General features: G+C 40.1%; 1 protein-coding gene across 1 annotated transcript; it reads right to left on the bottom strand.

Moving 5' to 3' along the window:
- Positions 1–1,868: 1,868 nt before the first annotated feature.
- Positions 1,869–11,209, bottom strand: LOC136442045 (organic cation transporter protein-like). The gene is made up of 10 exons (XM_066438645.1): positions 10,837–11,209; positions 9,877–9,943; positions 7,164–7,318; positions 6,400–6,568; positions 5,355–5,585; positions 4,470–4,681; positions 3,993–4,101; positions 3,076–3,285; positions 2,389–2,460; positions 1,869–1,878 (listed from the first exon to the last, which is right to left on the bottom strand). Exons 1-10 carry the CDS (start codon positions 11,207–11,209, stop codon positions 1,869–1,871), a joined length of 1,608 nt encoding a protein of 535 aa, XP_066294742.1.
- Positions 11,210–23,606: the final 12,397 nt, after the last annotated feature.

Here is a 23,606-nt window from a genome sequence, read left to right as displayed (position 1 = left end):
GGAGAAGGCTCAGGTCATTGAACCCAATCACGTGCATCTTTGGTCCTCCGAAACAGATTTTTAGGCTTACTTGAAAAACGCAATATCACTAGAACAAAAATGTGTGGATGGGTTTCTAAATTGCCCCAAAACTGTTAAAATAAAGAAGAACAAGACAGGGTGGATGTTGTTTTTTTAGATTGTGTGGAACAAGTCGTTCGCAGCCATCTGAATCTGGTTAGAACCGGTCTGAACAATCAAGTCATCAGTCAGACAATCTTAGGGGACAAAGGGGATTGTCACACAGGATCTGTATGCAGTGCCTATCCATCCCATTTATTGCCATTTTAGTCATTATTTATATTTTCGAACTACAATGCATCCCCACCAACGGTTACTGCACAAAACTACACGTAGTGGTAAAAAGATGATTTTGGTAAGATGCGTACAGCAAAATCTGCTGAATAGCTTCATATCAACAGAACCGGTTTTATTACTAAGGCGCCTATGTTTGCACCTATCAGCTCAAATAGCTTGAGGTAACGTAACATGACCTATTTACGTGCAGGAGCAAATTACGTCCAGTTTGGGTCATGTCCACATATCGCGGTGTATTATACCAAAGCCTGTGCTCATGAGCAACAAAGAACGTCATAAGTATGATCCTTAGCCGGGATATAGGAGGTTCTTTGTACACAACCAGGTACAGTTCTCACCTGCTAGAACTGTACCTGGTTGTGTACAAAGAACCTCCTATATCCCATATTCTACCAACCTGATGAAATTATTTTCGGATGATCCTTAGCCATCTCTCTTTTATACAAAACAATGAAAAAGGTTTACGTCCAGGGATATAACAGAATAAACTCCTGAACCAGTAACAACAAGTTGCACGGAAGAGTCATGCATGACGTATTTCATATGTAATTCGACACCGCGTACTTCATCATGTGTTTCTAACTCACACGATAGCTAGTATATTTTAAAAATAGCTGACGTTAAACCTTTCTTTGATATTCAGACTATCCATGGTGATTCGAGGTGTGAAACTCTTGCCAGTTTTAGGAAGGTTCGATACAACCTAGCGACCTCCGCCCTGGTGGTACATTTTTGCACGGCATAACATCATGGCCATGCGTTTATCACGTAAACGCCACGTGCTGCTGATGTCGGGGAAATTAAAAACACAAACATTATTTTCTTCCATCGCGCCAGGCAAGCGGAGGGACAAACATAGTGACTTTATTGTCATTTGTCTGTAGACTACTTTCGACAGTTACTGTGCATTTTTTTCTGGTCTATGTTCTTCAAGCATAGCGTTAGAAGGGAAAAGACTGAAGTGGACGATAATGGGTAAGCCTAGCACAATTCTACATCATATACCCCAGTATAAATACATGCTCGCACGGCGTTAAACAGGCTGAGAAAAACTTATAGACCATGCATTTTTCTTGTTAGAATAGCTGATATTTCTACCCATTGGTTTAACATTTGGCTCTGTCCGCGCGGTTTTAAGATAAATAACTTTTTTTAGTAAATCGGACGTTAATTGGTCATGTTACGTTAATATACCATCACTTGCCACTGTCGTGGTTTGACAATTTACAGTCAAACCTGTCCTTAGCTAGCAACCACTCAAGGGACAGAGAAAAAATGGTTCCCTGCGCCAGGCGGTTGCCTGAGCCAGGTGGTAGCTCGACCAGGTTTGACTATATTTGTGAGCGGTCGAACCGTAGACTGAGGACGAAGCATAACTCTTTACTGTATACGACAACATAGACTTAATCTTACAGATGTCATGCACTGGACGTCACAAAAGTAATGCAAACGTACGGGAAAAAGATGTAACGTTACCAAGATAACAAGATGCCTCTTTATATTCTAACTGATTAGCGAAGGCTGTAAAGTTGAACACAGAATATTGTATGAGAGTAAATCCTTCATTGCGATAATATAATTCATTAAAGTTATTTATGTATACATGTCTAGTCTGTCGTCCTCTATACCATAACTGATCTCAATGAATATACTGATATTATTCAATGTCATACTGACATGCAATAATCCCTACAAAGTCAATAAAGAACAATGCAAACGAAACTGTCAAAGTGTAAGAAATTCCACCAATTAGCCCAAAACTATATGCCATATGAATATTATTTTCGTCTAATCCTGGGTCAAAGTCCCCTTTATAGTAGATATAGTTTAGTCTCCTCAATTTTTTAAGCAATACAAGTCACAATACAATAAGTTTGTACCCTCTCATGCACGTGTACGTAATAGCGGGCTGTTGCGATAAAGTAAGGTGTTCTAAAGCTTCATAGACACATTCCTCAAGGTACTAGGATAGAGCTAAAGTAGTCACCATCACGAGCAATTTTATAGCAAACAACTACACGTTTTACGTGCCTGAATGGGTCACGTTTGGGCCAGGGGTTCGTGTAGCTCACTGATTTGTCCTTTTCTTTTCTTTGTGGCTTCCTGAAAAAGAGAAAAAAAGGGGAAAAACATTAGGATTGCATAACAACAAATGACATCATGCAGTAATGAAAATAGTTATTTGTGGAATGAAGGCTAAACAAAAAGCTCAAATTTAGGTTCTTTGAAGTTGAGAATGTAAGTTTATTTCTAACTGAAGTGAAATAACACAAATAACAGACCAACCTACACACTTTCCTACCTTTGCATCGCAACAAATTGCGATATGCAACGCTGCAACTTGATAAAGTTGTTCAGTGTGACGAAGAAAACTACATTTTGATCTGCAATGTTAGATAATTTTCATATTGATAAACAAAGCAATACAAAAAAGAGTTAAGTATTTGTGCTACATATACTTCAGGTTTGCTATGTTGGTTTAGCGATTACGGGGTCTTTTTATAAATATGAATTGGTATTGATTTTTTCTTTTCATTTGAGTTGAATATGTTATAGTTTTGTGCCGATTTGTTAAAAACAGAGAGAACGATAGCGACCCAAAAAAACCCTCCCAATAAAATGGTATGGCGACCCTGTGCCATTCAAGATGGCGACCACCACACATGCCAAAGGATCCAACAAAGGTTTTGCTACGCAAACCTGTAAATATATCAATACCTTCCCGAATCCTCCACATCCTCTATCGTCTCAGGCAGGGGGAGTCCAAGCGTTTCGGGAAGCAAACAGACAGACAAACCGCCGGCACAAGACGCCACTCCGAACGTCAACATGGGGAGGGGCAGCCAGACATCGCCCAGGAGCGTCACGAAGGGAGCCAGCATGGTACCGACCCGGGAAAACGCTGTGACCGCCCCCATACCCATGCCCCTATTGCAGCAGAAATAATTAACATAATCTTTGTTCACTGGAGTTCTACCCAAATAGCAAATGTCCCATCCCTGAATAATTTCATTAGGTTGGTAAGGCACTTAATATAAAGACTCTTTTTACACCACCAAGAGACTTATTCCACCGACGTTTCTGTACGTTTGGGACCGCATAGTGATGTCATCCCCTGTGATTGTACACATGTAAATACTTTGCGTTTGGGAATGCATCTCATTCTTATATATAAGCAGCGACACCAGTGCTGCATTACTATGTGAACCAGTCAGAATTGCCTTGAAGAAGGTGACAGATGGTCACCGAATCGTCGGTGGAATAAATCTCTTGGTTGTGTAAAATAGTCTTTTTATCTGAAAGGCCTATCCTTTGGCAGAAAGCTACTGTAACGTCTCTTCAGTGAATATGCACATAATGTTCAACTGTACAAAATCTAAGCATGTTGAAGTTCAAATTTTTCAAACTTACATATGGCACAAGATACCTATCATAGCTAAGGAATCATAGCATTTTCCTTTTGATTGTACAAATGATGCCTTATTTATTTATCTATCTGTTGCTTTGTATATTTGATGAACTTTGTATATTTGATGAACTTTGTATATTTGTCAAACTTATAATGTGTTAGCATAGTTTTTACACGACAAATATGATTACACGCAGTTGAGATTTTTTTTACTTGAATCACCTACCTTACTACAGTCGGGAACACGTCTGGTGAGTATGCAATAAGACAGTTGAAAGTAATGCCGATGACAACTCTGCCCACCAAGGCGAAATCACGGGAAACTGTCGGCAGTTCTGAAACAGAATGAAAAAAAAATATGTCTGGGTACAACCTAGCACCATGCTATAAGTAGATTCACGATTCTAAATACGCAATACTTTGTGGGCAATCTGTCAAAAGTGAAGGTCCCTAACATGTGAACAGTTTTTGTCTCGATCATTGTCTTTATTTAAATAACAACGTTCAAAATTGTTTTGTTTATGTCGCAGGGGCCTTCACCGTATCACCCCAATGCATTTCGCTGTACATGCGTACTTAGAATCATGAAGATCCTTATTCATGTCATTCGTTGATGACTACAAGAGATAAAGAGAGACAGGGCTAGAGCAGAGGAAGAGAGGGGGGAGATGACGAGCAATGGAAATACAAGAGAAGTCCCTACCTGTGGTGGCCGCTGACGCCAGGCAACCTATCCCTGCAAGTAAAGCCGACCCCGCTATGACTGGTTTTCTGCCACATCTCTCCATGGCCGCCCAACCTAGAAGAGTCAGGCCGAGCTCCAAAGCTGTACCCAGGGCAAAGTTGACGTATGGATCTCCTGCTAGATCAGTCGTCCCCACAATTAGACCAAAATAGACTCCTGCTATGAACATCCTATTTGAGTTAGAATGAAAAAAAATTGAATTTCTATCCTGTAGTTTGTATACACAAACGCGGGAGCGTGCGCACACACACACACACACACACACACACACACACACACACACACACACACACACACACACACACAAATACACGCATATACACGCACAAGCACACGTTTCATGCATTTACAATCATTTCTCTGTAGACTACTTTACAGAGTTACTGTGCATTTTTTCTTGTCTATGTTCTTCAACCATAGCGCTAGAAGGAAAAGACAGAAGTGGATGATAATGGGTAAGCCTAGCACAATTCTACATCATATACATCAGTATAAATATATGCTCGCATGGCGTTAAACAGGCGGAGAAAAACTTACAGACCGTGCATTTTTCTTTTTAGATCAGCTTATATTTCTGCCCATTGGTTTAACTTACATTTGGCTCTGTCCGCCCGGTTTTAAGATAAATACGTTTTGAATAAATTGGACGATAATTGGTCATGTTACGTTACATACTCTCTCTCACACACACACATATACACACACACATAATTACACACACACACAAACAAGCAGACATACAAGCACACCAAGAGCTATCTCCTTCACTAGAGTTATGGTGATAGAATTACAGAGTGGAGAAATGATAAAAGAGCGAACGACAGTGTTGAATAGGGTTCTTACCAGACAAAACACACTGTCAAGGTGATCTTGCGCATCCGAGGGGTTTGCACGAGGTCAATCATAGAAAACCTCTTCTTTTCCTCCTTTGATTCAGCTGACTTCGTAAGCAGGCTTGTGCAGACATCGTCTGGTATGGTGACATCGTTTACCCGAGCTGCTCTCCGCAGGACGTCCCTGGCAGACTTGACGCGTTTGTTACTGATGAGCCATCTTGGAGACTCTGGAAGCACCCTGTTTGTGGTAAACAGTGTTTGTTTGTCTATTTTAATTTACTTGATCAATGGTAAAACAGAGAAGGACCTTATTGCACGACAATTGTACACAGTACAAAGTATGGTAAGAATTCTTAAACACAATACAAAATAGAAGTATAGAATAAAACTTAACATCCTAATTACTCATACAATACAATGAGGGCTAGCATACGCTTTTGATATAGTGTTATAATCGAGTGGGGCTAATCATTGGTTTTGGTATTTTTTCTAATGATAAATGATCGTTTGAATATTTAAAACATGGCTAGATAGAGACGGGGGACGCCATACACTCCTTGCAAATTTTGATCCGATGCTTTTTGCGGTAACATGTGTTTGTCTTATTTAGTCAGCGGTAAAGCTAAGATTGATACAGACGGGGGACGTCATAAACTTTTTTCAACTGATGATCCAATGCTCATCGAATCAGGCCATAAATCTGAATAAAAATACTCTTTTTTACACAACCAGTAGATTCATTCAACTGACGTTTTGGTGACCATCTGTCACCTTCTTCAAGGCAATTCTGATTGGTTCACATTGCACTGTAGCACAGGTGTCGCTGCTTATAGATGCGTTTCCAAACGCAAGGTATTTACATATACACAGTCACATGGAATGACATCACAATGCGGTCCCAAACGTACAGAAGTGTAACACATACACAACTATCGATGCCATCAATCTGCATGGATGTGGTTGATTGATTGCTCAGTCATTGACAGTTACAAAAACAGTGCGTCACACTGCACATGCGCACACTGGCTCGATAGTAATTGAACATCTCTTACCACCAATAGCACAGGAGTGGAGTCATTATCAACCCTTGGACCAGCTGAAGGTTCCGCCATGTTCGGAGAAAGTAGGCCAGCAGACAGAGGACGAAGAATCCGACTCCGAAACTCAAGGTCACAGCCATACCAACTGCATTGCGTTTGGAAGGCCCGACAACCTCTATGGCTGTTGGAAAATATCAAAGAGAACATTTACAATGGCACAATGATGATTAAGTAGTGACGTCATGGCTTTCTAATTTGAATGTGATTTGTCGGCCTGATCCATTCGAAATTGCAGGCCCATGACGTCACAAATGTCATTATGGCGGCGCCCATGGACCGAAGGTAAAATAGCAAATCGCGAACTACACCTCTCCTGTTTATATGTTTTTTGACACCCATAACATTTTAGAGGATGTGGATGAACCACAAAACGCGAACCCTGCAATGATGCTGAGCAAATAGATCCAACAATGCAGTAGGGGCTGTACGAGCAACCTCCATGGAGGAGCGACGCAGAGTCGTTGTTAACGGTTTTGTGATTTTAGTAGAAATGTGTTGTTTTCAGGTCTTCTAGATGGTGAAAGCTCGGTTGTTTTGGTTGTTTCGAAAAGCCTGTTTCTTTCATCCTCATCATGAGGGCAGTTACAAATGAAATGTATTTCATCTTCCACTGTATCCATTGCACAATATTTACATGAACTGACGTCCCTTTTCTATCTCCAGTTGGTGGGCACTGATTCTCTGTTAATAACACAACGATAGATTATCAAATGTACCTAGAACAAAGGCGGTGAAGTAGAGACCGTTGGCAGCGGCTCCATCTAACGCACGTAGAACGACGAAGGAGACATAATCTGACGTAAAGGACGCTCCCGTACTCAAAGCGAGGTGCAGTAGAAGGCAAAGCACTGTTGTAGGACGACGTCCAAACCTATGTAGGGTGCATGGATAGGTTTATCAGGCAAGGTTCTTTGAATATACCGAGTACCAATTACCAGCCAGCGTTTCGATTGTCCATCTGCTAACATCCTCCGGACAATACTAACTGCTAACATTAGATGGCGTTGCAATGTGACTGATGCTATCTTAAACGCTAAGCTTTATAGGGTAAAGAACAGCATTTCACTCGCCCATAGACTGCAATGATGAACATATAAGAAAAAGGCTGTTAAAAGTCACCTACCTGAAGTTTAGGTCATGGAAAACTCACATTGGCAGCGTAGTCTGACCTCTAAAGTGTCAATCTACTGAGTTTCGCCGATTTTCCACCGGCGCAAAGTGGTGAAATTTTATCAAAACATGGCGAGATGACCTTTGAGCCCCCTTGACAAGACCTGATCACATCCAACCTACACCTATTTCAAAGTGTACCGGACACTTCAAACACGGCTAAAACCCTGTTTTTCTAACTAAATGAAATAGCAACAACCCTTACCTGTCAATTCCAGCTCAAAAACACCAACATTTCCAACAAAGAGCCCTCCTACACCTCCTTTAAATAGCATATACATGCGGTTTCTGGCATTAAAATGGACCCTCTGCGCATGACTGTAATGGTGAACTTTGGCCTTGTGTCTTAGCGTTTCAGATAGCATCAGTTAGCATCTCCAGTAAAACCCAGTCAGTATTGCCCCGAGGGAAACTTGCAGGATTACTGAACCGTTGACAACTTAATTGTATTGAATGTATACAAAGGACCCTAAGATCCTCTATGTAATGCGTGACACAAATGCTCAATGACCTGCAGCGGCCCCTTCTCTCGAGCTCCGAAAGGAGGAGGAACGCCCTCCTCACATTTTTGCTACAGACTATTAACAACAAGAGTTCTACGACCTCATACCTTCGCCAAATGATCTTAACCTTTATGACTGACGTATTGGGAGTGTTTCTCATCAATTATGAATCATACCAGTTAGTCGTCTTCACCCAAATAACATAAGTTGTCCAAAGTATGACTATGAGCTAAACAAAGAAGGTTATGCTAACATTTATCACCAATTATGTAAAGCTCCTTATTAGCATAATTTGATTCAATGGTGCTCACATTCACACTACTTCCAAATGCCACAAGTATGAAATTGCCGTCATTAACTAGTATGGAATCAAAGTAGTTTAACATTAATTATACAAATTAGTCTACATTTGCATATTTTCTATCTATCAACATTCCTTTCTTCCTCAGTTACAAATTCGCATATTTGAATAGTCAAATCATGGAACACAGCGGGTTTTTAAATTGCCTCATTAATTATGCAAATTAGAATCTGATTTGCATCATTATCATCCAATAAAACAAAGCACCACGTAAGTTATAGAGTTATAGTATTTCTCATTAATAGTGCAAAAGAGGTCTTCATTTGCATAGTTGATATTTATTACTATTTCTCTCTTCCTCGGTCATGTCACCTGTTTGAGAGTCCTATCATGGAATTTTGAGCATGTATCAATTTTCATAATTAGTTATGCAAATTAGATACTGATTTTCATAATAAGCATTAAATCATGTAAATCATCACTCAAGCTATCCAATTAGCAAACAGCATGACCATCCATCAAGCCCTTCTTGAGTTATTCCCTTTCACAGTCTGAAGCAAAACCTGCTCCTGCAGTCCCAGAAAATGCCGCTAGGGTGTCCAAACCGATACCTTTTAATCTCTTTCCAAAGAGCTATCTACCACTCAAAAGTCGGTTCCATAGAATATCCAAAACATGAGATATCAAAACAGGAATTTCCGCTGCAGTACTATAACAAGCCGCTAGGGGGCCCAAACTCTAATCATTTTCAGGTCTCACCAAGATCTACCAACATACCAAATATCAAGACAACCCATCCAGGCATTCTTGAGTTATGCTGGTCTTCTTATACATACAAACGCTACCCTATGCATAACCTTCTCGACGAAGGTAACTACTTGCCTTGAGGAACAGTGCAATTTCACAAGATCAAGATCTTAAAGTCAGTGAGAAGCCAATTTGTGCCAGCCAACACGTTTTAGGCTTCATAGTCAAACACCCCTGGCCCAATGGGAATATCTCCTTACTACACCGGTAACACTTCCCCTACACCAGTAACACGTTCCAGCTGGTACCCAGCTACAGACACTCATACAATATAACACATTTTTACACTTTTCTCGTTAATCATGCAAAGTACTTCGCCCAAAATCTAATTATCTTGAGATTTCCCACATACACACCAAATACGACAACAATCCATCCAGGCGTTCTCGACTTATTCTGTTCACTAACAGACACACAGACAAGCCTAAAAACATAGACTTCTTGGCGAAGTCAAATATTGATATAAACACTGACAGTCTACTGAAACCAGTTCAGGGACGCACCCGGGGGAGTCACCATCTCAATTTTCCAACAATCAACGCCAGATCAGACACATACAAATATTCATAATTCCCCCGTACCATTCCCAGTGGAATGCCCTGCTTGGCACGTTTGTGCCGGCTCCCACCGTTAAGAGTCTTACCGTACCAGGCTGGAGGCCTGCCCGCCTTAGCCCGGGACCTCTTGTCCCCTACTTTGCCCCTTGCGGGGTCATCTGGGGGCATTTGTAGTTGAAGTTATGATGAACAATACAATGGTCATTCAGTGAGGATATCTAAGATCGAACAACTCCATGTTGTTAGAAATGTAGCGAGTAGAATAGGGCAACTGGACTGCTGATAAATAATTATCATCATCATTATTATTATTATCGTTATCATTATCATTAATATTGATTGTGGAGACGAACCTGTCCGAAATTGTGCCGAATAAGATTCCACCAAGGCTGGTCCCCGCCATGAAAGTGCTCTGACCCAGTCCTTTCAACCAGGATCTCCAGCAAACTAGGTCGTACTGAAGAGCAAAATTGCAATTTAGGTAGGACCCCATACACCACATATTCAGCAACCCAGTAACATACGTACATGTATTCCCAGTTCTAACCCAGTTTAACAGTCATGAAAAACATGTATACACTATTGAATACTGTACCAATTTTACACTCAGTTTAACACCCATGGCATACATATACACACAGTTAAAACTGTGCCAAACTCTGTACACATATAAGTCATGGGTCTCTGATTAGTGTGATCATTCATATCATAAGTTTACAACGGCTTTTCACATTATGTAGACGTTAAACGTACGGATCTAAGTAGTACAGGTAGCAATGTTACATATGCAAACTCTGACTACATGTTGACGTGCGATAATGACAGCATTGTGATGTGAATATAGGTCAGCATGTAAAGAAAAGCCTAGAAATTAAAAAAAAAAAATTTAAAAAAACTTAAAAAAAGGAATTCCCCCAACGACTTTACATAATACATTGGCTCACTTTGCACTACAAGATTGTTGTAGAGTAGATCAGTTTCTTGACTAAATGTGAAAAATATACACTTGTTGATCCATTAAAGTGTTATATTACATATCATAATAACAGACCCACCTCTGTGACGATGGTGGTCTGGTAAATGGTCCGGTCATACTCCCAGCCATGGGTACATGCTGTAGTTTCATTTCCTGGGGTCGTTGTACTATTTGATTCCTTGTACATCAAACACGAGCTGCGTTTCCAGGTACCGCCGATATTTTCCAAGGGGACACTCGAGTTATAATCCTCGGCCCTGTAGCGATGTCCGGCCGAAGAGGCGTTTCCAAAGACCCGGCAATGGTGTTCTGGTGTTGCTGCCAGGAACGTCATAGCGACCAGACTCATACCAAAGGTCGGACCGACCAAGATGGCAAGCAGCGCTGTGGACTTCTGGAACCGTCCGAACTCACCGAGGTATTTTCGCAACAGATTGTCCATCTCCATAGTGAAGTGACGACCAATTTTGTCCGACGGTTACAAAATGCCTTCTTGACTATCTCTAAGCGTTGTACAAATATGAAGTAGTCTACGGCAGCACAAGAATCCAATAGTGGACTGTCTGAAATCACATTGGCTTGACAAACAAAATCGGAAAGATCTGCTCTCATCAAGGACATTATATAACGCCGTTGCCCTTATACATTACATTACAAATGGCCGCCATCGCTGGCTACAAAAAGCTTTCTTTTCGATACCACATTGACACGGTGACATCTCAGTTTCTCGTGGTATGGCACGAGTTACAAACCGCGGCAGCCGATCCTCATTCAGATTGGAGTAACCTGAAGTTGAAGCCTTGAAGTTGGAAGTGCAGAATCGTGACTTGTCTGACTGCCATGCTTATTGTATGTATGACAAATCTGACTGGCGGTAGCTGAGGCGAGATGAGGTGTTTTTCTGACCAGGGCTCGAAATTCACTTTTGGAAAAGGTGCACTGGTGCACCCGACCCAAAAAAAAATTAGGTGCACAGAAAGCATTTTGGGTGCACCACAAAATAAAGTTGGATGTCAGCGAAACATAATTACAAAGTTTAACGCTCTTAAGAACTTCAACCTGTTTCTATAGCTTACTTCAAAATTTCAAACAAGTAATGAATCAAATAAAGAACAACTGTAACAAAAGGTTATATTGTTTCTTCTGATACGTACATTTCAAGTATATTCTGTATGCTTTTGTACAATAGTACCTTTACCCTATAGCCTAAGTGCATATATCTAAGTGCACTGGTGCACCCACAGTAAAAAAAAATAGGTGCACAGCTCCAATTTTGGGTGCACACAGGTGCACCCAGTATTTCAAGCCCTGTTGACCTAAATTTACTCATGAAGAAAGGGAACAGGTTAAACCTACAACGTGCATCTTTGGTCCTTTAAAGCGACATATTTTAGGCTAAAATAACGCAACAACACAAGAAAAAAACATATTACTAGGTGTGCATTTTTTTAATGATAATTTGTCCGAAAAATAAAAAAAGACAGATTTTTTGTCCCAGATATGTGTAGAATCAGTCGTTGAGTATGGCTAAGCCGTTCTGAATAACCAAGTAACCCAGCAGTCTCAGGGACGGACAAAGGGTTGGTCAACTATCTGTGTCATGCACTGCCGTTGCTGTTTTTATCCCAACAATTATTGGTATCTTTAAACTAGAAGTACTAGTGATCGACATCAACACTTGTTGTACTGAATTCCACTCGAACGCGCTTGTTATATTTGTTAAAATGAATCTCAGTGTGGTAAGATGTGTACAGCAACATAAGCTGAACAGTACTGGTACTGTACTGGTAAAACCGGTTTTCTTACTTAGGCCCCCCTCTCATGGGACCCGCGCGGCACGCTGGCGGCGTCGCTTGGGCCAATCGAATTGAAAAAGCACTCAACGAATTCTATCGAAAAAAATCGAATCTGTTTAAGTTTTGTGTGTTTTGTTGTCTTCTTGGTCATACTTGTACGTTTTGAATGATATTCCTATAATTATAGAGTCAAGGGTTACACACATCCAGTTTAGGACGCAATGACGCCGCCAGTGTGCCGCGGGTCCAGTGAGAGGGGGGCTTAAGGGATATCTGTTTTACGCATCAGTGGGGAACGCCTTCCTAATGTTGTTACTAGACAGACAATTTACTCGTCTAAGCCGATACTGTCTTCGATTTATGGATGTTATACTCTAGACATAAGCAAATTTATGCAAACATGAGGAATACATGAAGGGTTAAGAAGGCTGATGCATAAGTTCATACATGTATATGTAATATGTTATATACATGTCTGTCGTTTTCAGTATCAAGTAGTAAAATCAGATGCATTCTTTATTCAGATATATGATAAAAGAAAGGTCACAAAACCCAGGTCACGATGGTCATGTGATGACCATACGTGCAGGTACGGACACAAATTAATTCACAGATAAAAATGCAAATATATATTTACTTATAGAAATCTTACAGATTAAAATTGCACTTAGATAGAGAAGGTCTACTGGCTGTTTCTACAATAAAATGTCTGTTTGCCACAGCGGCTCATGGCTCAATAGATAAAATGATCGATTTCAATTAAAACACGTGATAATCCCTGCATTGTAAATCTATAACATAAATTTAAAGAAACAACCGCTTTAATGTGTTTTCTTCACCTATACTACAGTATATTATATGTAGAGTTGTTTAGTTTCCTGAAATTGTAAAGCAATGGAAGTTGCCATACACCACCTCCAGGGCCAAACCAGTCACCGCATTTCTATCGTTAGTAACGCATGTTAGTAACGACATCTTGCGGAAGTTCAACATATATCAGATCTTGTACATGTACATTGAGGTCATGAAGATAAAACACTGTCCAATCGGGCAGCTGGGAAAGGCGAACGTCCCTCGGCGACATAACTCCCTTGCCCCGTGTAAGAAATTGCGTAACCCGCCCCCACAAATATATACGCCAAAGTTCCCGGGAAGTCTGAGAAGGAGGCTACTGTGTTCCACCTTTGTAAGAAAAAGAAGGAAAAGTTCAATTTTTTGCAAGAAACCTTAATATAAAACATCTATTAACTTAAAGATTGCTGTGAGCTTTTTGTTGGCTTCAGCTGAGTATAACACTTTTTGTACAAGGCCTTTTGTCACATCATGGTTACACGTAAATTTACAGCTAGTGTTGCGTAATATGGCTTTGATAAAGTTATTGTAGCAACCACGTGCAGACGTTAACAAAAATGAGGAGAACAGAATTTTTGAATAAGCAAAGTGCTGCGAGCCAGATGGACATGCCACCAAGTGACGTAACAAAAAAAGAACTTCAGGTTCAATTTCTAGCTCTAAATGGTGCCATGTTACACTGCAGAGATGAAAACTATAAATCATTTCTTCCTTGGTCACAGGAAACACCACATGGAAGGCTCACTACACTACAAATTAGAGTCCGGTATGGAAGACTGCTGGTCATAAGACAGTAATCAAGACCAGCTATCTAATACATGGTAATCATGCAAGACAGAGGCTGTCAAAAGTCACCTACCTGAGTTTTAGTCCATGGAAAACTTACATTGGCAGGGGTGTCTGACCTCTAAAGTTTCAATTTTGAGCATAAAGTCAACTTTTTAATCGGCACAACCCGTACGTATTGAGCCATGTTTCCAAGAATTGACATTTGACCCTCTTTATTACCTGATAACCACACCAAAACGCCAAACTTCTACAGCCTACAGACACCACAAACATGGATGAAAGTCTGAGTTTCCAACACAATGGGGAACTAATAACCCTTACCTGTAGCATCCAGCTCCAAAATACAAACAGATTCAAAAGAAAAGTCCCTTTATACCTACTTTTACCAAGGGTACCAAACCTATCTCCTAAAAGTGGGTCTTCTGCGCCTGCGCCAATTACTGGAGTGTGCCCGGCAGGACGGACGTTCTCTGTATGGCTCCGCCATTACTTTATGACGTCACCACTGACCCTTCAGAACATCGACCAATCAGCGTTCATTCTGATCCCAAAAATTGTGACATCTTCGCACGGATAGAAAAGGGGGTCGAAGAACACCGTAACTGACACAGGTCGAGGACCAATTGAAGCCGAGTAATTTTATACCTCGCCCCTGAATGAAACCATGTTACAATGTGCCATTTTGCAGCTGTACGGAAGATATAGATCTTTCAGTTCTTCCTTTGTCTCCGGTGGGCCATTGAAATCGCTACATGTATAGTATTTCGCTAGCGAAAGAGATTTTATGCCTGCCTCGAAGGGCCATAGCTGACCGCTATCCTCACTTATAGGATATATTCATTCACGTTCATGAGATAGGTGACACGTCCTACTAGCTTGGGGCGGAAAGAAGTTGTGAGAAGCTCTGACTTGACATCCCCCCCAGAGTCTATCCCACGTGCAAGCTGCTCTCTGATTGGACGCCTTTCATGCGCTTGCCACGTGATCGGCACTACAGGGCCGAAGTAAATCAAAGCTCTGTTCTTCTCGTACGAAATAAAATCTGTATATGTATTGTGAAATAGGAATCTGAAAGCAGCACCGATTTCAGTACCACAATTTCTAAGTACTGATCGCTCTGTCCATCTGAAATCATCATCTGAACATATTTCATGTTTAGTTCTGTCATTTATATTTCAGCATTGACGCTTAATATTCAGTTAAGATATTAGTTTATTTGATTGGACAACTGAACAACATCTAAATCTTCAGGGCAAACTTTGTTTGAACAATGGAAACTCTTCTTAAAAGTGACCGACATCCTTTGTACAAGTTGAACTTACAATGTCAGTCGACCAAGTGCTGTCGTACACTAAAAAACATCACCCTAGCGGCTTCCCTTAGTACTTCAGCGTCCTGGACATGCTATGGTCCTGAATAAAAATACTCTTTTTACACAACCACGAGATTTATTCAACCGACGTTTCGGTGACCATCTGTCACCTTTTTCAAGGCAATTCTTACTGATTGAATAAAAAATGTTTCGGAAAACGGATACTAATGTCAGAGAATGCCAAGGTCAGTTCCAAAGTGAAATGATCTAAATATTGAATGCAAGCAAAAAAACATGGAATCACATCCAGCAAATCTTTTATTCATGTATTCAATAAGTACAGAAAGTGACGCTTGGTAGCATAGCATATCACATACCAAGTTGGCAACTACTACTAGTTCACTAAAAGCTTACGCCTACCACAATAGTATTGATTCACTCATTCGAGCGTCTTGTCAAACATCTTATTTTAAGTTAACTTAAGAAAATATAAGTTAAGTACAACTTGAGTCCGCCGTCGCTTTGTCTTTGCCCATTTTTTGTATTATTTGATTTTCTTTGAATAAAAAATAGTGTTACTTCTAAAGCTACAACTCCCAAACGTCTACAACAGTTATTACACTCGTAGTTAACATTAGCTCACTAGTGTCACTTCTACGAATACAATCACACGACATTTATTTTTCTTCTTTTTTAATTTTTTTTTTTCAAATTTTGGCAAAGTGATTCAACAAATACAATTCACCAATGTAAGACTTGAATGCATCAAGAAACTGGCATTTTCAACATTATGCTGTAATTTTATAACTATACATTGTACAAGCAAACGTTTATCAATAAATTGAACAAAGAAGTACAGTACATTGTCTACTACATATTCCTTCCAGATGTAAAAAAAAATCTGTACGGAAATTTGAATGCCTCCTTGATGATTCTATTTCAAATTTTTATCACTCAGATGTCCAATCAAAAATTGTATGTCCCTTGCTAGAGGTAAAACTAAGAAAGGCTTAGGTCGGCAGATTTTTATTTTGCTAGGGTCAGTAGGGTAACCGGATACATAACGTTATTTTACTCGGCCTAAGCCAGGAAATTGAAGAAGAAAACCCGACATAGTTCGAATCACTCTTTTTGCGACTGCCGAAAGTTAAACTGGATTCTGGCAAACGTACATTTGCGTGCAGAGAACTGGAATACACTGCCAATAGATGTTAAAACCGTTTCATCCATGCAAACATTCAAAACACTGTGCAAAAGAATTGTGTGACCCCTGACCTCCAATCCTTACGACCTGGCACGAAATGGACTATGGGTATGAAATTCTACTATGGATACGAATTTGTAATATGACGTACAAATATGTTATGTTGTGTAAATATCACTGCATTGTGTGTATATGTGTACCTAGAGCCTCCCTAAAAATTAGTGCGTGCGTTACCCCAGTAACAGAATACAGAAATAAATAAAATAAATAAATGAACTGCGTAGTGGAGAGGTCTTTTATCCCATCAAAAGATTTTGATACATTTAATATTCATGTTGTTCTAAGAAGGTATTTCATTTACAGTCTGCGCCTTTCAATAGCCTGCCGTAAACTCTTAATATTAAAACATGCAACTCCATTTTGTTGTGAAAATTCACTTCTAGGATTCGGGATGAGGTGTGGTTTGGCATATCTTATTCTATTTATTTATTTGATAATATGTCTACAGGGAATACACTAAAATGGCAAGCCTAGGCCTGTTTCAGGTATCTCTGATAAGAAATCTGAAAACACAACTACCACTAAATACATTATGATTATCAACATTATAACCAATCCATGTATTAACTTCAATGGTGAACATTACATGCACTTGTATAAAAAAAAAACGGATATAGAAGTTTTAAGCAATTTGGTTGAAGACAAAACATTAAGAAAAGATCTTTGGAAAGCCTGGTGTAGGAGGCAACCCGAAACTATCATTCTTGTTTCACTAGTTGATTTTTCTACAGATCTATACAGTTAATAAGATTCATTCCTTTCTCTTCAATAGCAAACATCTCACGTACTTTAAAGTAAACATATGACCACTTTAAAAAATGCTATACACTTCCGCTATGTTAAAGCTAACGTCCATCCTTGTCAAGACTCCAGTTCTTCTATACAGTAGGGGAGGGGCCACCATTAATATTAGCTGCGCAGGAAAGTGCACCGTGCGTACCCTATTTTTACTTATATTTTTTTAACAGTACGTATTTGCTCAGAAAGTTCCAGTTTTCTGCTAGGGAGGACAGAAAAAATAAGATTTAAAAAAAAATATTTCCAAAAATTGTAATAATTTGCCATGTTTGGTCAAAATTTGTGATACTTTGTCATGTTTGACCTCTGATTGACCCCTGGATACTTTCTCTCTGGTTGGGCAAATTCCTGATCTCATCTATACCTTGAGGCTGTAGCTCTTTAAAATGCCGGAGTAAACCTGTTTTTTTTTAAAACCTAAACCAACCTGACAAATTCAGTTAAGCAGTGGAGATGAAGACTTGAGGTTTGAAATGCAAGTAGTTGTGTTTTGAAGTGATTGTTTTCGCATGACTCAACCATTTTTTTGCATTGGGAAGTCCATTTGGTGACCCCTCCCCAGTGCGAGAGCTGTCCAATAATGAATCTCCCCGACCCACTTCCAGTTGATCTTCTTTTAGAATAAAGTGAGGTGCGATAGTGGAGCTCAGGTGAATTCAGGGCGATCGTTAGGGTACTGACTGCGCTACGTGTTCATCATTAAAAGCTTTTTCAGACTAAATTCACATAAACCAAGAGACACTAAACTTGGCACCTGTATCATATAAAAAGCCTAATAAGTGTGCTAAAGTCAATTTCTCTTGGTATATGGGAAAGTGTTAGTCTATCTTAACCTAAAAGTTACACCGCATATGCAGGTCCCCGATGACTGCACAGCATTCAACTGGCTTGAATATCACACTTTACTTCATCCTAGCAGCTGTCGAAACATTCAGAATTCAGAAATGAAAATATGTATGCGGCCAATAAAGCTATAAGTTGTTGTGGTAGTGAAATTGCAGCCACCTACAAAAACCGGAAATGAGTCAGGGTAGTTGTTTTTCTAAAGCCCTCGTAGCTGAGAATTAAGAAATAGGTAGGGCCACCATCAAACTGCTACACTTATCCAACCCGTACATTTAGGGCCATCCTTGTACATCATTAATAATCAGTAGCAGGGGAAGACAGTGATTGTTCTTTCATTGATGACAACCAACTGTCCCTCCGGCCCCACTGCAACCCCTGTTGGGGATTCAGCACGGACATCGACGTGGCGAACATACCTGCCCCGGTCTGTGTACACCACCACGCGGCCGTTGTCTGAGTCCGCCACCAAGATGTGACCGGACCTGTCAACACAGATACCTCGGGGACGATTCAGGTCTCCACCACTCCGTCCCGGTCCCCCGAACTTCGACACATACTGTCCGGTTTCGTCGTAGATATAGATGAAGTGAGCCTCGACGTCTGACACGAAGATGTTGCCCTTCCCGTTAACGGCGACGTTCACTGGCGTCTTCATCCGACTGATCATGACATCCCACAGGACTTTCCCATCGGGACCGAAGGCTTGCAGACCACCAGTGTGACGGCCAGACCATGTGACGTAAATGTGGTTATTGCGCAAGTCCACGGCCAATCCACGGAGCATCCCCCGTGGTACGTCAGGTAGGTCAAAGCTGGCTTTGAGATGGCCTTCCCTACCGATCTGTACCACTGAGTCAGGGCTGGCAGGGTACCCAATCATCAAGACCCAGAGATGGCCATCCTTGTCGATGGACACATCGGAGGTCATCTTTGATGGGTACCCTAGCCCTGGTGCACCGGGTGGGAACTGGCCCAGGTAAACACCCTCCATGCTGTACACTTGGAGGTGCGTTTTGGACCGATCAGCCACCCAGATCTTGCTATCTGGGGAAACTACAACTCCGAGTGCGCTGCGCAGTTTTCCAGCCCCCGGCTCATCGCCAAAGGTGATGATCTGTGCCCGGCTGTCCCCGCCAGACACTTCTACAGAAATACAAAAAAGGAAGGTACTCTCATTGTCACAAGCTAGCACTAGGAGGGTAAGACCAGTCTTTGCCATATTCATTCGTCCAAAGTGCCTGCCTGACTTAGTCTCTACCAGACTAACCGCGCCGGCTATAGGGAGAACATTTGCCGGGGGATTTAGGCCATGGAGGGTTTCATTCGCAGGTGCAGCATTTTTGACCCTGTCTCCGTAGCCGACTCCTTTCATACAATTGACTCTATTTGGCCAATCTCTACTATTTTCCCAGCGACCCGCGGAGGCTGGTAGAGCCTAGCCTGACTTGCATTGTTTAATGCCTGGATAGTAACCGGAAAAGAGAGGAGGGTAGATAGGCTAGAAAGTACAAGGTTTTATGGTGACCAGAAAGAAATTGTGTCAATAGCATCAAGCTAACATTTAATCAGATTCTAGGAATTTGAGTTTAAACAATGAAGCAAATTGTGAAAGTCAAAGTTGATGGCGAAACCAGTTTAGCCTGAATGAACTCAAAGACAAAGATGAGCTATTCTTCCACTGGTCGTGACAGAGAAGACAGACGCTATGTACAGTATTTGCATGTTCTTTGTACCGGGAAAATTCCGAAAGCTCTTTTCAACAAGCGCAAATAACAGTAGGCTATGTCCTAAAGACTGCGACCCTTTCCAGTAGTAGGGTGCATGTCGGTTGAGCGACACAGCCTGGATTCGATTCGAACTCACGACTTCTTGGTCCAGAGTGGCCACTAACCACTGGACTACACAACCACATTGTATGATGGCGGTTCGATAGATAATTTCTCCAACACACTTAGCTATTGTAGGAGGCTGAAATCTAATATGTATGATAATACATATCTCTATATCCCACAAGCCTATTTGCAATTCCGAAGACGCAAGTTTGTCTTTGTCTTTTACAGTTGCTTGGATGGAGGAAAGCGGGATAATGAATTAAGAGCGGTCAAAAATGTTTGTAATTTTTAAGACTCATGTCCACAAAGCCTGAGGAGGAAAACTTTTCAGTTATCAGGTATTAGAATAATGATATGTCTGCCAAATTTCATTTCTCATACATGACATTTGCTCTGAAATCAACTGACTCAACTACTTAGTAACACCTCCCTTCATCCTAGCACCTGTAAAAGAGAAGACTACTAAAATTTCATAATTGAAAATGTAACCTATAGAAATACATATTACAGTAGCCGTAGATTTCAGGCTCCTACAAGAACAATACGTTTCCCAGGTGAAATCTTTATTGAACTACCCTCGTACTGTTGCTTAGATCAGTAACCAATGGCAAACCTTTAGTGTCCAGGGAAGGTGGCTTGGTGGCTGGTGTGGGTCCTGCTTTTTCCACTGTCACACGGATCGGGTCAGGATAACCCTGTCCATGGGCCCGATCAACCTGTGTTAACGATTATCAAGGATACATATGAAAAATGAAAATATCTAGATATATAAAATTTTCTAATATCGTCGAGTCATGACTAACTAATGATCAGCGATCATCCACTGCTAATTGAAGTTGGTAGGTACAACAAGACTCCCCCAATGACAGAATGTGTACATTCTGTGACAATGATTGTGTAGAATATGAAATGTACTTTGTTATAGAATGTTCACTATACGCAGACATACGCAGATAGCTTGTAAGTTCCATATAACTAGACAAGAAATATGCGCATTTTACAAATAAAACTACTACGATGTAATTGAAAAACTACGTGAATTTGTGTACACATGTTTCAACAAGAGAGAAGAGACTCCGTAGATTTAGTTGAAATATAACACAATGTTCCTTTTCTTTTACTTCAACTATGTTTCCTAATATGTATTTCATTTAGCCCATGTTGGGCATGACTATGTAATAAAGTTCATTGTCATTGTCAAACACTATATTAGTATTTCAGGAAAAAAAAAACTAGACATTTCCAACATTCATGTTGAAATATATTTCCACAATCTGAGTGTATGATTTGAAATTTCATTCGTGTAAAAGCCCTTAGAATTCCTGTTTACATTATGTAGTAAACATTGTACTTGTTTGTTCAGTTTATCAATATACTTGTTATTGTACAATGTACAAAATGATACAGAAAGTACAAGTCTGAATGTCTGATGCATTTCAGTCTAAAAAATCCCAACATACGTAGATACCACTTTTACAAAAGACTAGCCAGACAGATACTGACCATGATGACGTCAGCCGACGTCACAGCCCCCAGCACAGCAGAACTTTTCCAGACAGTGCCGCCTGGGGTGTAGGGCCCTCCAGGGTTTTTCACTGGCTACAAACAAACAGATGAATATCGTTAATTACCTTTGTCAAGAAGGTTACATTTTAATCAGCGTCTGTCTGTGTGTCTGTTTGTGTGTCTGTTTGTTTGTTTGTTTGTTTGTTTGTTTGTTTGGTGGTCACCAAGATCTCTCGAGAATTGAGGGATGGATTGGTTTCAAATTTGGTGTGAGGGGCATTAATCATTATATATGATGTCTCTCGAAAAGCTTTAAGGTTAACATTATTTGACGAAGGAATGAAGTCGTGGAACTCTATTCAACTTAAAGGAGAATGTTTTCACAAGCTCATCTCCTTCTGTCCTGAATTGCAGCGTAATGGTAATTTGAGAAGACTTTTTAAAATCATTTTAAACGTTAACAGCTTTGTATTAGCTTCTTAGATCTGTAGATCTAAGATATCATCATAGCTTGTATCAAGGAGGTCACATATTCATATAGAACCTATGCCACACTGATGTATTCACTTCTTACCATATGTTTCATGCAAGAAAGATTGTGTAAGATGTACAAAGAAGTACACTCACAGAATCAAGTTCACTTATATCTTCATTTTGTCAACTTATATCTTCATTTTGTCAATTTTCATGCAAGAAACTTTTTGTAAGATGGTCAAAGAAGTAAACTTACAGACTCTGAGTCACATACACATAGACAATTTATGACATTCGGATATCTTCCTTTTGTCAATCTTTCATGCAAGAAAGTTTTTGTAAGATGTACAAAGAGGTAAACTCACAATCACATATACAGACAACCTATGCCATTCTAATGTCTTCTTTTTGTCAATTTTCATGCAAGAAACTTTTTATAAGATGTACAAAGAGGTAAACTTACAGAGTCACGTACATATAGACAACCTATGTCATTCTGATATCTTAATCTTTGTCAATCTTTCTTGCAAGAAAGATTTCGTAAGATGTTAAAAGAAGTAAACTTACAGAGTCACATACACATAGCTATATATAGACAACCTATGCCATTCTAATATTTTCATTTTTGCCAATCTTTCTTGCAAGAAAGTTTTCGTAAGATGTTAAAAGAAGCAAACTTACAGAGTCACATACACATAGCTACATAAAGGCAATCTATGCCATTCTAATATCTTCATTTTTGTCAATCTTTCATGCAAGAAAGGTTTTGTAAGATGTTCAAAGAATTAAACTTACAGAGTCACATACACATAGCCATATATAGGCAACCTATGTCATTGTAATGTCTTTATATTTGTCAGTCTTTCATGCAAGAAAGATTTTGTGAGATGTACAAAGAAGTAAACTCACAATCACATATACAGACAATCTATGACATTCTGATGTCTTCATTTTGACAATCTTTCATGCAATAAACTTTTTGCAAGATGTACGAATAAGTAAACTCACAATCACATATACAGACAACCTATGCCATTCTAATTTTTTTTTTTTTTGGTCAATTTTCATGCAAGAAACTTTTTATAAGATGTTCAAAGAATTAAACTTACAGTCACATACACATAATGCCTTTATTTTTGTCAGTCTTTCATGCAAGAAAGATTTTGTAAGATGTTCAAAGAAGTAAACTTACAGAGTCGTGGTGCGGCGGTTGGGAGGCGCTGTGCACCAGAACTACGTGTACAAGTACATAGATCATCAGAGTTACCATGACAACGGATGCCATGGTGATGACGATGACAACTCCTCGGCCTTGGCAATGCTGTTCCCAGAACGAAGGCCTGTCTCTAGCGGCGTCTACGAGACAAAGACAAAAT

This window comes from Branchiostoma lanceolatum, chromosome 9, assembly GCF_035083965.1.
Source record: "Branchiostoma lanceolatum isolate klBraLanc5 chromosome 9, klBraLanc5.hap2, whole genome shotgun sequence".
In the NCBI taxonomy this organism is placed as follows: Eukaryota; Metazoa; Chordata; class Leptocardii; order Amphioxiformes; family Branchiostomatidae; genus Branchiostoma; species Branchiostoma lanceolatum.
Note: the sequence above shows the minus strand (reverse complement) of the source record. Positions and strands in the feature narration are given on the sequence as shown.